At 38.7% G+C, this 17,376-nt stretch overlaps 1 protein-coding gene across 6 annotated transcripts in view; it reads right to left on the bottom strand.

The window, feature by feature from the left end:
* Positions 1 to 17,376, bottom strand: part of Liprin-gamma (liprin protein kazrin) — a 59,192-nt gene that overhangs the window by 6,157 nt on the left and 35,659 nt on the right. For 3 of the 6 annotated variants that reach the window (XM_076377500.1, XM_076377495.1, XM_076377498.1), the window contains exons 4-14: positions 15,311 to 15,722; positions 14,357 to 14,722; positions 13,492 to 13,880; positions 11,527 to 11,733; positions 10,078 to 10,429; positions 7,311 to 7,527; positions 6,638 to 6,905; positions 5,950 to 6,297; positions 5,660 to 5,783; positions 5,209 to 5,353; positions 1,917 to 2,106 (exon numbers count right to left, since the gene is read on the bottom strand). In XM_076377500.1, the coding sequence (XP_076233615.1) occupies positions 1,917 to 2,106; positions 5,209 to 5,353; positions 5,660 to 5,783; positions 5,950 to 6,297; positions 6,638 to 6,905; positions 7,311 to 7,527; positions 10,078 to 10,429; positions 11,527 to 11,733; positions 13,492 to 13,880; positions 14,357 to 14,722; positions 15,311 to 15,722 (3,018 nt within the window). Of the gene's footprint in view, positions 1 to 301; positions 329 to 1,916; positions 2,107 to 5,208; positions 5,354 to 5,659; positions 5,784 to 5,949; positions 6,298 to 6,637; positions 6,906 to 7,310; positions 7,528 to 8,015; positions 8,106 to 10,077; positions 10,430 to 11,526; positions 11,734 to 13,491; positions 13,881 to 14,356; positions 14,723 to 15,310; positions 15,723 to 17,376 lie in introns of all 6 variants that reach the window. The other 3 variants (XM_076377501.1, XM_076377499.1, XM_076377496.1) reach the window with 3 other exon arrangements.

Raw genomic sequence — 17,376 nt, 5'->3', positions numbered from 1 at the left:
TTTCCCTGACACGTTCCCAGATAATTTTTCTCAAGGTTTTCTCAAGGATGTTTCAGAGGTTGTTATTTGAAGAAAGATCAAGTATTCATTTATCATTAAATAGTATTTTATAACTTCAACAGTCCATTGAGGAAACATCAAGAAATTGCGTTTGAATCGAATAGATTAAATATATTAAAACTTTTTTTTAGATATTCCTATAGTGACAGGATAATGTACAGAGTTGTAATGAAAGAAGATGGACTAGTATAGATACATATACGTATATATATGTGTGTGTATATATACATATATACTGAACCTTTTTCAAGTAAAGAAGACTGCAGGTCTGCGACGATCCACAGGATGCAGGGACAATGATTAATATTAGGTTGAGCTCATAGCTCACAGCTTTTAACCCTTATTTCGTTCAGATTCAACTACACAGTAGTTATAGATATATATATATATTTCTTTATGATCCTATAATTTTAATTTTAGAGCAATTGTAGGTACATACGTTGTACTAATAAAGAGAAAACGAAGTGTACTGTGATTTTCTTGTCATAAATTGTAAGTTAATACTGTCGAACCTCGGTGATAAAATTTTGACTTCAAACAATAAAATAAATTTTGACTTGCAGTAATTTAGACTAAAATCTTACAAAACTTTTCGAATTGTAAGAGATCGGGCTACCAAGGTTCGACTGTAATTTGAAATTTATATTGATGTTATTAATATGAATGTTTTATTAATATTTAAGTTTTGTCTATCTATACCTATGTAGATTGAGCTATCCCTCGATAAGGGTTAACTGTACTTAGGATGTTATTGAAATAGGAATTTTGTAATAGTGAAAAATATTGCGTGAGTGTCTTATCTATGTGATGCCATGCAGTCATGCCAATGAAAAATAAAATAGAATGATGATAAGTCAATATAATGGGAGTGAAAAAAGTGTGCACAGTATAAAAAATTGTTTGTAAATAATAGCTCGAGTTATTTGAGATTTTAGATGAAGTGCTCAATTTTCAGTTTATATTTATGCAGGTAAATTGGCAACGAAGTAACTCGAGCAACCAATGAAACTGATTTTTTATACGTTATTATGGCATACTAATTTGTCAATAATGACTTTCTATATACTGCAGCAAAATGTTAGCGTATGATGATGTATGATATTAGAATTATATTAAAGTGTATATAAAGAAAGTCATGATTGACAGTAATACTAGTAGATTGTCACTGTATTGTTCAAGGCAGATTGCTTTTAGGTATTATGGTGATGTCAGACGTACTTAAGTCTCTTCATTTTTACTCATGTTCAAAAGTGCTAAGAAATCTGGGAAATTTCAAAGATACTACTAACAACATTATATGTAGATCATTTTTTTATGGTTACTATTACTCAGATATGAAGCGAAATAAAGTAATTTTGTAGAACAATTAATTTCATACGAGTATTTATTTATCACTATACTTTGAGCATCGGAAATATTGCGCGAGGAAAGTCGCCTTGAAGGTATTAACTATTATTAAAAATACATCTAAAATACGTCTGACTTGTGAGGTAATTTTATTACCAACGCGACATACAATCTCATTATAATCCGAGGAAACACGTTTTAAAATTTGTGACACCTGTTAGGGGACACTCTGTACAATCACTCCTAACTGAATCTATTATAAAACTGCAAACTAATTTCTGTGCAGTATACAACCTGTTTTTCGCGATTAAATAAATGCACAAGTACAGAAGAATCCCTCAATTCAATGGCTCAAAGATAAATGGTAAATATGACATAAGGAACAATCTGCCAAAAATACAGTGTCTTCATAGTAGCTTTATGAAGAATACAAACAAAAAGGGGAATACCAACGAGTTCCCGGTGCAGTCATGTACGGACCAGGTCTTTGAATCTATACGGTACGTTACCCTGAGACTGGATCTGCGTCTGTCAACCGTGCCAGAATGATTAGCCGCCATGTGTAGGGCCGAGAGGGAACTCTGATGATGCTGAAGGTGCAACGCTCTGCTTCCACGACCGAGGCTACCACCTGCGCTCACAGTGCTCATCGGACGACCCCCGGCGGTGCTGTTCCTTGGGACCACTTCCAGCTGACTTCTACACACACGCACACCACGCTTCATGCACGCCTTTCTGCGTACACGCATCCTGACTTATATGCACACACCTTGGTGACACCGCGGACACACACACGTTCGGCACGATTTGCAGCGAACCCCTCTCCCATTTTTTGATTAACTGTGCTCTTAGGTACTTGGGGACCTTGGCATCTCTGGGACGAGTGCAAGGAAATTCAGGAAGAGTGCTGTTCTACTTGGCACAAAGTATTCCAGTTTCTCGGGATTTGCATGTAATTTGCTTGTGGAGGTTTCTAGGAGAGGTGTCAGAGTTCTTGGAATGTTTGGAAGACATCTGTAGATGTTGCCATAGTGACACTAAGTCAGTGAAGTTGTGCTGATGGATAACGAGCTGAATTTTGTCAAGGTGTTGCTAGAAAATCTGTTACTAGCTTGTTTTTTCAAGTGCCTCTTGATGAATCAGATACTGTTAGGTGTTGGTAGGTTGGCGAGTGGGATGGCACTGGAGCAAGAGGTACACAGTGTCTACCCGAAATATAGTAACTCAGGTGAGATCCACTGAAGCGATGTGCTGTGAGTATAAGTCCACCAGCTCCCAACAATAGAAAGCATGACATATTTTTTTAAGTAATCCCGAGAGACTGAAATATTATGCATAAAGTAGAGCGTGTTATGAGGGAATTAGAAATTGCAAGTGAATCTGATAATCCGAATTTAGGACTCAAGTCGGAAGTTCAGTTAAACAAATGAAGATTCAAATTGTATTGTATTGGGACGATGAGAAAGTCATGAGACATGTCTTTATCTATATAAATAATATGATTTAGTGGTAGGCTTGGTACACAAAATATTCCATAAATATGTTCGTTTAAGTATTGAACAGTGGCTCGCTGCAAGTGCTCAATGAATAGAACGAGATGTATCATAATGAATATCTAGTTACAACATAAATATACATACACAAGCATTTTGTGCACCATCGATATAGAAGAATGTATATACGTTCTCTGGACCCCAAATGCGCAGGATCGTCTGCGACGGATCGATCGAGGCGTATTGGGGCCAGTTCAATCAGTCAATTGGAGTAAACACCGAACAGTCAAAAATGTAAATATCAAACTTGGCAAATCAGAAAAAGATAAAAGGAACCATAATGCACGCTGGCGTAATCCATGGTTAAATGAACCTACAGATAGTTCTTATCCCATTACCCTATTCTCTTATCTCACCGAAAGGAAGGAAGCAAACTGAAAGTGCTATAAATGAGAATATATTACATCTGTTGACTATACATTAGGTACATTATGTAGCTGACCAGTTTTTGTTCACAAATCCTACAATTTCTATCCCTATATATTTCAATACGAATAAAATCTTTTGAATGAGTTAATGAGAGGTGCTTAAATATTTCAATGATCATTTTCCAGTGAAAATGTCCAGGCCACAGATTACACCAGGCTTCACTAATATTAACATGTGCTGTACATAGCGCAGTGCAGTGCAGGCGGCAGCTGTGGGCTACGGCTCATCTATGAAAGACATATTACCGATGGATCCGCGATCAAGTGGACTGCAGACCCAATCGCTGCGGTGCCGAGTACAATGTTTCGATAATTATATCATCTGGGTATACTGAATGTTTGTATATGTACATTATGTCGATTGTACTGTACTGTATTTACGTGTGTGTATTCCCGATATATCCAAATATGGTGTGTGTATTACGAATGAGTACTTACAGGCTACACCAGTCGCGAGCAACCTCGACTGACAAAACTGTCCTTCAGTCAAGGTTGCTTAGACTAGTACATCTTTACCTCTTTGCGAACATTTATCTTATTATCTTTGACTCTCTTGATTTTGTTGCTCGTCTACTGCTTCGATACTGTAGTAAATGTCAGTCTGTCGAAATGAATTGTTTTCTTAAGTCGTCCTTTGTAAGAAAGGCGAGTTTCGACAATTCATTTCTAGTCTTCTCTTTTACTTTAATTCGTACATAATAGATATTCTGCAAGCGTGGTTAAAATTTAACCTGATCTTTGCCCATTATACTATCCCAATTAAATTATGAATAGGAAATATGAATTATTGAATACTTATGTACAGATTTAGTTACTCAGAATGTCTTAGTATTCATCTCAATGCAATATCGATGCATATTACTTTTTAAGCTCGCCCGTTGCTATTTACAAAAGTATTGAGATATGAAATGTATTAGTCCAGTTGTATCAGTCTAATCGTGAACGTTACAGATACGCTTTTTATGGTATATTAAGTAGAAACCCTAAAAAAGTGAGGCCTACCGAGTACTCGCGATTTCATACAGTAACAACGTTCGCGAAGATAACACTAACTCTGCAAATATATATTGAGCGTTCAAGAATTATAAATATTAGATTTAATAAGTGCTTAGTGATGACCACTGTGACACTTTTAAAGATCAGGAATAACATTGCGATCCTGATATTTTGATCGTTCTAATGCGTAAAAATTTGTTTTTTATGTTGATAGAATATAAATCGTTTGGTTAGGTAATTGACAATAGCTCAGCGAAAATGTTTAAAATAGCTTCTTCAGTAGAGTACAATAGAAACGATTCATGAAAGTGTCTATATCTGGATAACCTTTTACGAATTAGATAAATATTTAATTACTAATTCGTACTAACAACTGGTATTCATTATCATTTCCTTTGCTTTTGATAGATACTGATCAACTGTGATGTCAATGTCTAGATGAATGTGAAAATTGTCTCAAATATTCAATTCTCCCCAGTGTGTATTGATTTTAGCTCAAAAGAGAAAGAGAGTGTTGCTTACTCGAAATTTTAAGTTTTAATAGTGTCTATTCTTAATCTCGTTTTCTACTCCTATAATGAATAATTAATATCTTCACTGTCAGAAGTGTGAAAATTAGCCTACTTCCAGAAGAGTACCAAAAGCGAGACGTTATTCTGAGATAATGCTACGATGCTCTCTCTTTCGAATAAAAGCTGTACAAATGATAACTCTAAGACGATGAGTTATATCTCTGCGTCGATCTCGTTGATAACGAGGAACGACGTCTTGTCGACTAGTGAGCGTTGTCCAATGTAGCCTCTGGATGATAGTAGACTGAGTACCTTGCTGGAGCGACGAGTGCTTCCAATTCAGCAGTTAGATGTCGTCTGATCATATGTTTAGCTGGTGGTATACCCAAAGCTGTAGCCATCGTGTCACCCGTAAAGGATGGTTCTAGCACGACCAGAGCACCATGGACACCTGAGTCTATTATGAGCAAATTAAATTAATTAAAGTTCCTATTTTAAAAAATCATATCATATCATGTTCAGAAAAATCATATTTGTCTTCGTATCAAACTATTTTTTTAACGCTAAATCTTATTTTTTCGTGGTTAAAGGTTTACTTAAGACTTCCAATGAGGACGTTCTCTAATCCACGTTTTTTTTGTTAACACAATGCAAAGTTAAGCGTTCCACCTTATCCTCATTTTCCTTAAATAATTCTCTTACATTCATATGAAAGCAGATTACTATATTTGCAGATAATTAATATTTCTGAATTTCAACAAACCTTTCAAATTCTCTGCATATTCAGTCAAATGGATATTCCTCGCCCATCGAATAAACCTCTGATTTGTCCAAACTAAGGGGTCCGTATCGACTTGCTCGCACTGGTGTCTTCTGACTGCAAGTGCCTATTACATCAATACAATCAAAATTGTTCGTTAAACATATCCATTATCACATTTATGTAAACGAGTAGATTCTCATGGACGAAGTCCAATAATCTTTATTCTTGTTTCTGAAATTCGATGGGAAAATATGTTTCGAAAATGTTACACAATTGTTTTTACTTTTTACCTGTCGATCGTAGTTCAGCATTCGCAGTAGATTAATTCCATGCACGATGCTGGCTTGATGAAACTTTCTGGTCACCCCGAGAAGCTTCTCCAGTTCCTTCTTGCTCAAGTGATCGAGCATCCGTGCATCTACCATATTGGTAGCAAAACTCTCAGAGTATTGGGCTAATCCGAGGTCAGGTAACCACTCGGAGCTGACCCAGGTGTGACCCAGTTGAGCGATGCATGGATATCGAACAAGACTTGGATGTCGATGCTCTTCGATGGCTAAACGTAACTTCTTTCTGTGAAGAGGATGTGTCACTCCCAACCCCTCCTCTAATTCCGCGTCATTAAGCCCCAGTAGAACCTATACAATTTTTATACGACTGATGTATCATTATGTAGTAGTAAATAAATAAAAATCGAGAGATATTGGAAATCAGATTCTTTCATAGTCTTGAAGACATTGAAGATATTAATAGCTACTGTTTCTAACATATTTTGTTTTACTGTTACACAATAGACCAAAATAAATTCTGTATTCCTGAATAGTTCTCCAATATATAACATATCTATTATACATATGCATAAAGAATTTGGAGAAACACTAAAGTTATTCCACTAAGATCCCATTAACTTCGAGATAAGTAAGATCTATAAGCAACTAGTTATTAATTGGTTAGTATTAAATAGATCTAATGGCTCACCTTTCCAGATTTAACGTTCTCAGCACACCGCGGACCATACTGTGGCATACCAAGCGCAACTTCAAGCCAGGCTAAAACCGTGGGTGCTCTCCACTGCTCCATAGGTACAGATGCGGCTTCTCTAAGCAAACGAAGTTTCTCAGCGTAACCTTCCTCGGTAAGTGGTGACCACGATCTATAAGGATCAAAGCTATCAGACCCTTCGTTGCTTCCACTTCCGCCACTGGAGTTGTTTGCAGCCTTTCGATGTCGTGAGCGTGCAAATACTCTGAAAATTAAAATAAAAAAATTCTCTTCACGTTATTTCCATTTTGAAATTTAGCTCGTATGTATGAGGGAAAGTCTTTTCTACCATTTATTAATAATAGTAGTCTAAATAAGCTTTATATAACGTTTGAACGTTTTAAATTGTCTCGTTGCTACCGAGACAGATTGAAAAATGTTCTTAGATGTTTCCTTATGTATGCAATTGTTTAACTCTACTAATGAGAAATAATTCTTGTTAATATCTACACTTCTGGTTCCTTGAAAGTATAGGTACTAAAAGGTCATTGGTTCTATACGTAATAACATACTATCATTGTTTCACGCAAGGTTCTCAGGAGAAATGTAGCAGGATTAATTTCAGAATTTAATTAGCAAACCTTGCATACGCTGAAAGTAAAATATTTACCTAGAAATGGAACCCCAGGTGCCTCCACGAGTCGCAGAAGAACGCGAATGCGCGGCAGGTGCCGTGATAGGTGTGTTTTGTTTACTTCTTCGCGGCTCAGACTCCAGCGGGCTGGACAGCTGCTCGACCGACCGCGACAACGAAGAATTGTCCATGGACCTAGAGAACGCATTCAAGGGCGACAGGGTAGGGCTGCAGTCTTTCGGCGTGGTCGCTGCTGAAAAATACACCGTTCATCCCCTCTAAATGACGAATCTCTAAATGTTAAACGACTATCAACTTCTGTCGCTAGATTTTATCCATAGAAGGCGATGGGTCGTTCGAATAAGCAAGTCACACTTTCTTTTCCGCACAACTTTCTGCATACTACCACAGAACACCTGTCCTAGAACTGGACTTCGTTAAACATACTTCACAACACTTGATGCAACATAAAGAACATACAGCGTACTGCTCATAACACTCCTGTGATGCAAGCAGAGCAAACGTTTCACGACCACAAATTACTTATAGTACTGTTTTCAAACTCTTACTGTTTAAGACATACGAAATGCTCGAAAATAAAAGTTGAGTAAATAGCCAGAGAAAGAAAGAGAAACAGAGAGACAGAAAGACATACAGAAGCTTGGGAATCCTCTGGAAGAGGACGAGGACGACGATGAAGAAACGGAAGGAGACGATCAGCGATTACGTTTGGACACTTACACTGGTATATGTGGGATGGTGCAATGGAGGAAACCACGGAGATGCTGTCCATGTCGAGACCGCTTCCCTCGACCGTAATTGTCGGTGTGCCTGCGCGGAAATACACAATGTAAAAAAAAAAAATTTGGTGCTGTCGAGGAAGAAATTTAATCCGAGATACACGTGTGTATTTACCTCTCGAATAAAAAAAAAAGAAATCATAGATAGAAAGGATAGAAGAGTAAATAATGTCATAATCGAGCTTAAGCTGTCGTATTTTTCAATTCTTTTGTAATAGAATCAAAATTGGTTAAAGAAGTCAAATCACAATTTCACTGAGATTTCACGTGTGAGTAGTCTACAGACTCGCAAAAAATGAGCTAAATTGCTGATGGATTCTGCAAGTCTGAACGAATATAGACTTTAGGGAAACGAGGTCGAAGAATTCGATTATATTCACGAGAACATGAATATTTCGTGGGATACAAGGACAGTTTCTAAAGGACGTCTGCTTGTTCTTTATGTTGCATATTTGGGATACTTGAAATTTTCTATATCTGTAATCATGTAATAAGAATGAGGCATGTATTATTCGAATGCTTTGCGAATTAAAGTTGCAGCAATCGTTCACTATTTCTTTTTCTTACCGAAGAAATATTTTTGAATCATTGCGTACACCATGAAATTTGTTATGCAACTGCATTAGGCTTCTCATATTCATGGAACTTCCATGGATTAGGAATATGTTTGTTCTAAACTGAGTGAATCGATTTATTTGAATGCATGGGCACGGCGATTGGCTGATTAATACACAAAGGAAATACGCCCGATTAGTGCACACCTACATTCGGCTAACATTCGCGGTTAACAGAAGCCATTAAGCTGCTTTTTTTCGGAGACGCCCCGTCGGAAGCACCGTAATGTTCTTTAACTAAGCGATTAATCTCGATCCTTGTTACATCTAAGCCCAAGAATCATTGTACTCAAACCGACACTCTGATGGATAATGATGGCGATTGTATTATACACAAGGTAGCTTTAAGACTTGAAAGCAATTTGGTTCAACAGCAAGTAAATTACTGGAGTTGGAAGGTTTCCATATAACCGAGTCTACTAATACAATACTATTACAACTGTACTTCGTTGTAGTTGAGAAAAGGTTTTGAAAGTGTTCTTCTGTCCTACTATAATATTTAGAATTACTAAAACTTTTCTACCGCAATTTTGTGTTGTTATACAATAGTTCTATGCAGGGTGTTTATTTGAGAATATTAAATCAAGATATCTTGAAAGCAACACATTTTCGGGAAAAATGTTGAATACAAAAGTTATTCGGTTTCAAGGGGGTTATCATGTGCCTGCTATTACTTTATTATCTTTTGAATAACAATTCTATAAATGTCTTCTCAGGTTATTTAGTTTTCTTCTAATTTATTATACGTATAGTAGCGACCACTTAGCTACAAAGATCCACAATTATCGCAACAGTTAGAGAGGTACCTAGAAAATGGGTCAAATAACAGTTGCATTCCCTATTTGACAGTTTCGATGCAGTCAACGCCAATGTTTCACATCAGCAACCAGTTTCTCACGCGAGCCAGTGGTTCGCCTCTTCTGCTGTTCATCTTACACTTCTTCAATTTTATACTCATACTACAGTACCTACACAACACTCAGATTTCATTAAAAAAACTTCTCTTTTTCTTGATCATATCCCCAGTTAAAAAAATTGAAACTCAAGTTCCTTTTGCATAAATTGATCTCAGAAACGAATTAGTTACATTTTATAAGTCCCTAACTAAAGTGACGCAAGCATTACAGCATTAATGTTATAGCATGTGATCCAGCAATAAAGATTTTGGAAATTAGAGGGAGTTACATGTCTTGCAATAATTTGAGTACAGACCTTTATGCATTTATATATGAAAGATCCAACAAAGACAAAGGGTTTACAATAGTTGCACTACTGTGCAACGCACCCTAGTAGTTCCAAACTGTTTAATCTTCTTTAAACTTCACAGTCCTTAGCTTATATCCAAACAGCGCTATACATAATAAAAAATTGCAAATAGATCATTCTTACCATCGGTGGTTGAATCAGACAGATTTCCACCAACGCTGGTAGCACCACCACTTTCTCTGTCGCTGGATCCTCGAACGCCACTGTCAGCGCTGCAACTTCCTCGATCGCCAGCCTGTCCACCGGAAGAACCAACACCTGCCGCATTGCCGACGTTCCCAGTCACTCCTAGTTCTGTGCTGCCTAATGGCGGTTGAGAATTCATATGAGGGATGATACCACAGCCACCGCCGCTGCTGCTTCCGGCGCCTGGCGTCGCCGCCCCGTTTATGCTACCCCTCGGGAATGAGACCAAGGATTCCTGGTCGCTCAAGCAGATACCGCCGCCACCCCTTTCCGCCAATTGACGCTGCAACTATAGGGAACATTTCTGTTTGTATTCACAGTATTCCAGACGTTTCTATAATGGATTTAATTGTTTAATATTGAATTGGATAAGAAGTGGTGATAAAAAGTTAAATTGTAAATAGGAGTTAGAAAGGTTAGAGTGACTCATGAATTCCTTCAAGGATTTTTAAATTCACATGTTTAGACATTTAAAATGAAGATTGGGAATGTGATTGTGAGGATATACTTTCTGTATTAAAATTAAAGAACTTGGATGAAGATTAAATGTAGAAATTCGAAATGAGAGAATTAAGAGGAGAAATAGGTAGTCACAATCTGTTAAGGGCTTGATTTAAATTCAATTTGAAATCGAGTAATGCATCTCAGATGCATATTATTAGATTTCCTAGGTCTTCGCCTTAAAATACAGCGCGCAGAATAATCCTGCATTATTTTAGAAATGTCTCATGCAGTTGGGAATAATGCTACAGAGATTTCTGCTAATTAGATTGAAACTTGGATCAATTTCGCGACTGCGAAAATGGAACTAGATTTGTGAATTTCAGGGCGTGCGTGACTTTAAAGCGTATTTCAAGGTAACCCTTCAGGCATCAGTTTTAAACTCGTTAACTGGAGCTCCGCTTATGCACAGTGTCGAGGACAATTTGAGGGTACAAAGCGGATTCATCGTTCGCGTAATTGCATATACCTGCGAAGAACTGCTTCTTACTTAACTGCTCGTAATAATATTGCATCGATTCTGTGTCAATGTTCTTTAAATTATATCGAGAAAATAATACATAATTGAAATTACACAATTGTAAAATATTACAATAATTGATTGAATTATTGATCATTACTAAAATTAAAACTTTAATGAAACAACGTTGAAACTATTTTTTGTTCTATTCAGACCGATTGAAGGATACTAATGAAAAATAAAGCAATCAGCAATTTAGCGGACATGTGCAAATATAGCAAACTTCATTTTCAACGAGACTCCCACCTCTTTCTGGTGTTCCTCACAATACACTTTACAACAGAGGTGAGAGAATTAAATTGATCTAAACGACTCCCTGCTGCGTGTAATAATGCATGATACCAGTAGGTGAAAAAAGTTCGTACCTCTTTTATAGTCGCGTGTGCGTGCGAAAGGGCGGCTTCTTTGTCGGCCAAACTAGCTGCGAGGCTGAGGCTTCGATCAGCTTCGTCCCTAGCAGCCCTCAAAAGGCTCCAGCGTTCTCGTTCCCTCTCGCGTTCCCTTTCCTCCGAAGGCATGCCGACTCCTTGTTGCTGAAGGCGCCCTAAGGTTGCCTCGTTTTCCCGCATCCGCTATAATCAACGGTCAAAGAGACCCATATCCGGGCAGTAACTCCACCCAAAACCACCACCATTTAACAACTCATGCACGCGTACAAAAGGTTTCTTTGAAACAGAGGAAACTATTTCAGGAAGGCAATTTTTATTGCATTTTCATTTCCTGTGGTTTCGAAAAATATATATCAGCACAGTAGGATTTCGATTAATCCATTTAAGATGAAATTCGAAGATACAGAGTTCCTTTGATGTCCAATTTTCTAAAGTTAAATTGTCGCTAAGTAAGTTATTATCACTGTTTGACTTCTACTTTTCATTTTCCTGTATGTACTTATCGTTGATACACCGAGTAATCAAAACCCTGAGTAACAGGGAATCTGTTATAGATAATCAAGGTAAGACGTGAAAATCTGAACAAGATTACGGGAATTTAATTCTGATGTTATTTTGAATTCTAAACTTAACTAGGTTCGTAACGAAATTGGATTCTTTTAGCCTACTCCCAAGTACTCCCTGTTCCTTTTTAAAGGCACAGCGGATGGTCGATCGATATCTGCAACTCGATACTGGTACAGGTCGTTTGTTTACAGGTGTCATTTACCTTTACCTATTAGCTAGTGGGATATCAACTGCAGAGAACTTAATCCACTTATTTCTCCCCTGAGCACCAAGTAACTTCATCGCTGCGTATAACAGGTGTTGCAGTCGGTTTATCGGCTAAAGTTTGGGACAATGCGATTACTGCCACTCCGACAGATGGGTCAGGTGTTACCCGTCGGCCAGTCGACGTTTCGGGGTTAAAAACTATCGGTGCATCGTCGCTTGCACGATTCTGCGATCAGTCGCGTGTAAAATCGTGTTCATACATGCGGAAAGATACAAACAGTTAACTATGTCGTGTGCTTGTTAGAGTGGTTCAACTAACGAGAGTGATGTTCAAAACTTCGTGTAAATCTGATTGATAAAGCTGTTTTTATCGACGCTGCTGACATTTAAATTTCTATCATAGTTTTAATCTTGCAGCGTTTAATTGCAGAACACGTTTGTTAACGCCGCTGAATTAACTGCAGGTTTAATATTTAGCATCGATTGTTCCTCCTTTATTTAAAATTAGAGTACTGATAGGGCATGAATATAGAAGATCGTGGGGTTTCCATACGCGATTCAGGTAAGGGTGAAACAAAATCGGCGCACGTTGTTCATTTGCTGAAATTGAAATAACCGACAATGCGTCGGTGTCGCCAGCGAAAGGATAGCGGTGTCGAGAAAATGAGAAATTCCAGCAAGTTAAATGAAAATATTTAATGAACGAAATTGCTGTCTCGCGTACCGGAACCATGTTCTAGGCTGCGAAGTGAAGTTGACGTGCGCCACGGGAAAATTGAAATGCATTTCACTGGGGAGTAATAGTTAAGCAAATTTTTTTTCTGTAGGCTCGCCCTGCTGCTTTTCCTTCAACTCACAGTGGGACGAAAAATTGTATACCACATTTTTTCCTTATTTTCTTTTTGCCTAGAATTACTCTCGGGTCTGTTGTACTACGATTTTCCACCCACCCTGTATAAATAACTATAAGATACGACTAAAAATATCATCAAACTAAAATAAATATAATTAATTTGTAGTTTCTATGGTAAGAAATTCTATGCAAATAATGTAGGTACTACAAGCACAGAAGGCTCATTCTTTTTATATAAATAAAAGCTGCTCTATCTAGAATTTCTAGCTAGAAGAATTTCTCCTATCGACTGTAATAGGCAAAGATCGACTCACCTGCTCGTAATTTCTGATGAAATCGCGCAACTCCCGTTCCTTGTCCTCTAGTGTGCCATACAGTGCCTTCATCTGATTAAGGAGATCGAACTTTTCGGCCTTGAGCCTCTTCCGATCAGCCTTGAGAGCTTGAAGAGCTTCTTTAGCGTGCTGTAATTCCATCTCGAGGGCAACGAATCGTGCCTCTTCTTCGAGGGCTGCATCCTCGGCACCAACGTCACCACGTGCCGCCCCGCTGAGTAACAATCTCCTCAATCTTGCTACTTCCGCCACCAGTCGTTCGTTCTCTAGTCGAAGTCTCCTCGTACTAGCCAGTTCCACAGACCCTGTGCTGCTTCCGCTGCCATGCATGTTAGACAGCCTCGATGCCACTAGGGGATCGCCAATCCCTGCAACAAATTTCAACAGAGTCGTCATAAATACAGTACCTTAATATGTTTTCAAGAATTCTACCTCGAGTACGGGAATCTTTTTTCTCCTGTGGTCTCCTTTATTCTGTGATGCCTTAAGACATACGTACGGTCTATTTACCCTGCTTGAGGTCTTATGACATCATCCTACTGATGAATACTGAACGAGTTAAATTGGGGGAATACTGATAGGTTTTCCTAATATTTTGTTACGTAATACAAAAATTTAGGCGTATATCTTTACTTTAACATTTTTAGAAATGATCACGTGTAGACATTTGAACCGACCATACCGTACATTGAAGAAAATTCAGAGCCTATTCAACTTAATCCTAGCTCGTTTAACTTTAGGGAGTCTCAGACGCGAAGTACTGTCAGAGCAATCGCGAAGATGAATGCACAAGGCTGGAAGTTGAAAGAGAAGAGCTTCCATAATTAAATGCAGGGTTACCCACCGAGCGAATTAGCTGGGGACGAGGGTCTGCTGCCAGGGGCTGGTCCAGGTGGTTCATTGTCCTCTTCAGCTCTGACCTCGCCGTCCACTAGATCCTTATCGATGTCTTTCTCATGATCGTTCATTTCCTTGTTGGATCGCAGGGCATCGCGATTCGTTGATATGCGTAATCTCTCCCCGCTGGCTCGGTCACCTCCCCGATGGAGGAAGCTGTTTCTGCTGGCTGACCCTCGGTCTGGACTGGCACTTTCTGATCGAGAATCCATGCTTCCACCCGAGCCACCGAATCGAGTCTTTTCCAAGGCGGGGGCGTAAGGTCGGCGCGCCTTTTCGTTTGGACTACGACTTGGGGAGCCATTGCGCTTTTCTGAAGCAAAAATTGTAGTTTTCGTTTCATTCGTTTCATGAGATTAATCTCAAATTATTTCACGAACTTTTCATATTTCGAAAACATAAAACTTGTATAACCAGTACCATTTAATAAAATATTATCAAAGAACCCATTCAACGAGCCCTTGGAAATAAAAGCCAGCAGAATCAACTGTACCGCGTCAAAGGTAAAGCAATTTTTACTACAGCTCAGCGAGTCAACGAAACCTATGGAAACGGTGCAAAAAGGATGCACAAAGTAGATTTCAGTCACGTCGCAAATAGTACGAAAAAACGGTGAACGATGACCTATCATAAACCTGCTAGCAGCTAACTGAGAGGTACAAAGTGCAGCATGTTTTGAAAATCAAGGCGAACTTTTAAGCATGAGTTATGCATACGTTCCGTCTTTGATTTATATCCTGAAGGAAGAAAAGCTCACGGACTAACGTTCCAAACGTAAGTTAAGCAGAAAGAGTGGTTATGGAGAAAGTTTGTTATGAAGCTTTTTATTGTCTCCCTGCAGTCGTGGATCAAAAAGTTGCAAGATTTCGAAGTTCAAAGTTCAGAGTAACTATGTACACACCTATAGGGCTGCGACGGTCGATGGGGCTGCTCCTCTCCTTCCTATCGACTGGACTGGTTCTCTTATCAATAGGACTGACTGACTTATCGCTGGCCGAGCTCCTCTTCTCCACGGGGCTGCTGTCAGCGCTCAGTCGCTTCCCATCCTCCTGTGATTGCTGCTGTTGAACCTCTGTCGCCTCTGAGCCAGCGTTGCTGTTGCTTGCGGCGCTGCCAGTGGCATTGTTGTTACTGTTGCTACCAGGGCTGCTATTTCCTGTACCATTATTGTTGTTCAACACCACCGGCAGAGCGCCACGAACGTCTCTGAGCTCTCCACGAAGCGTGGCACATTCACCCCTAGCTCGTTCCAGCTCCCCGTCAAGCCGGGCGCCTGTCGCTGCGTTCTCCTCCACCATCACGCGAAATTTTGCCTGAACACAGAAAAATCGAGTGTCAGTCGAGAACTGTTTCGATAGGGATCTTAAATTGTTTGGTGAAAATGGGAAAATTAATCCTTGACGAGCTGAACAGGTGAGTCCAATACCTGTACAATAGGGTACAGTGAAGTCCTAATTATCTGAAGTATACTGAAGTAAACTATATACTAAAATAAATTTCTGCCATATACTGAAACAAATTTCTGTAAATATTTAAGGAGAAACTTATCTACGATTTATTAATGGTTTTCTCCAAAAATCACATTCAGTTGAAAACATTTTTTACAAAACTCAATTTACTCTGGATCTAAGATTGAAAATAGTTATCTCTTATAAAGTCTTTTTAAAAGATAAGGAATGTTCTAGTATAGTACTAAACAAAGCGAAAATATTTCGGTTTCGCTTAAAGTTACAACGTCTTTACAATTCAAGCCTCCAATGACGTTATGTACCTGAGTTTTACAAAGTTGTAAAAGCTAATAGTACCTAGTAGAAGGCCGAAGTGAAACGAACAAACACGACCTGGAGGTAAAAGTTCGCTCGAAGCGTGTAATATTAATCAGTCTGCCATGGAACACGAATCTCATTGTACGCCCTCCATTGTAGGGGTGCTTTCAAAGCAAGGCAATATCGACTATGCTTGGAACTTCCTGCTTGGTTTCCACACAAAATTCATGTCACAGTTAGAAGCACCGGAACAAAGGATCACTGGATATTTAACACACTTACGTTATCTTTGAACTGTCTGCAAGGACGTTGGTGTTTACTTTGTAGCCTGAAAACTACCTACTTCCCTTTCAGGCATGTTAATCACGATCAAGTATAAACTTGGTCATCATTTACTTTCTAAAGAAAGTAAATTCTTGACTTCGAAAATCTTAGCCAGAACTTTTAATTTAAAAATTAGTCGTTTCAGATTTAGCGACAACCCAGAACTTTTTTGGTTTTCCAATACAATGACCTTAGTTATTCGTTACTTACTTCGAAACCTAAGAACCTATTCTGCATTTGACTGTATTTAACTCGCTGAAATGGCAGTTCAAACGGAAACAAACGAAACTTTGTCACACGGTCAATCGCCTTTAAAGTCTGAAGGTTGCGTTAAAGTTGCCTTTAAGGACTGATTGTCTTCCCAAATGATCGATGGCGTTTCCGCCAAGGTATAAGGAAACGAAGGGAAGGCGGAGGATAAACGTGAAGAAGAAAGGAGACGAGTAGCGGCAGCGGTGAGCCACTGCTGGCTAAGTTCCAAGGACACAAAAGGATAGTTCGCGAGGATAAAGGCATCGCAAACTTGTTGCGTTCCCAGAGACGCCTTCCGTTTTCTCTTCATCGCCAAAGCTATAACGAGTCGCATCCACGCCCCTTTTCACACTTGTGAATCGTATGACAATCGATAAATTTTGGTTCGTTGGGCTTCTAATCTCAAATCTCTTCCGCACGTTTAACATTGTCTGGAGCAAGTCACTCACTGAAGTCGAAACAAAATACTGTTTATAAATATTAATTTTTCAACTCATATTTATTAAGATTTTTCTGCTGCATTTGATGAATATTGTACTATCTATTCTAAAAGTTATGAACCCTTTTTCCCACACTGTATGTGGAGAAAATACTAGAAGTAATCTTCTTATACTTTCATTTCTTA

Source organism: Calliopsis andreniformis, chromosome 5 (assembly GCF_051401765.1).
Source record: "Calliopsis andreniformis isolate RMS-2024a chromosome 5, iyCalAndr_principal, whole genome shotgun sequence".
Lineage (NCBI taxonomy): Eukaryota > Metazoa > Arthropoda > Insecta > Hymenoptera > Andrenidae > Calliopsis > Calliopsis andreniformis.
This window is presented reverse-complemented; position numbering and strand designations above follow the sequence as displayed.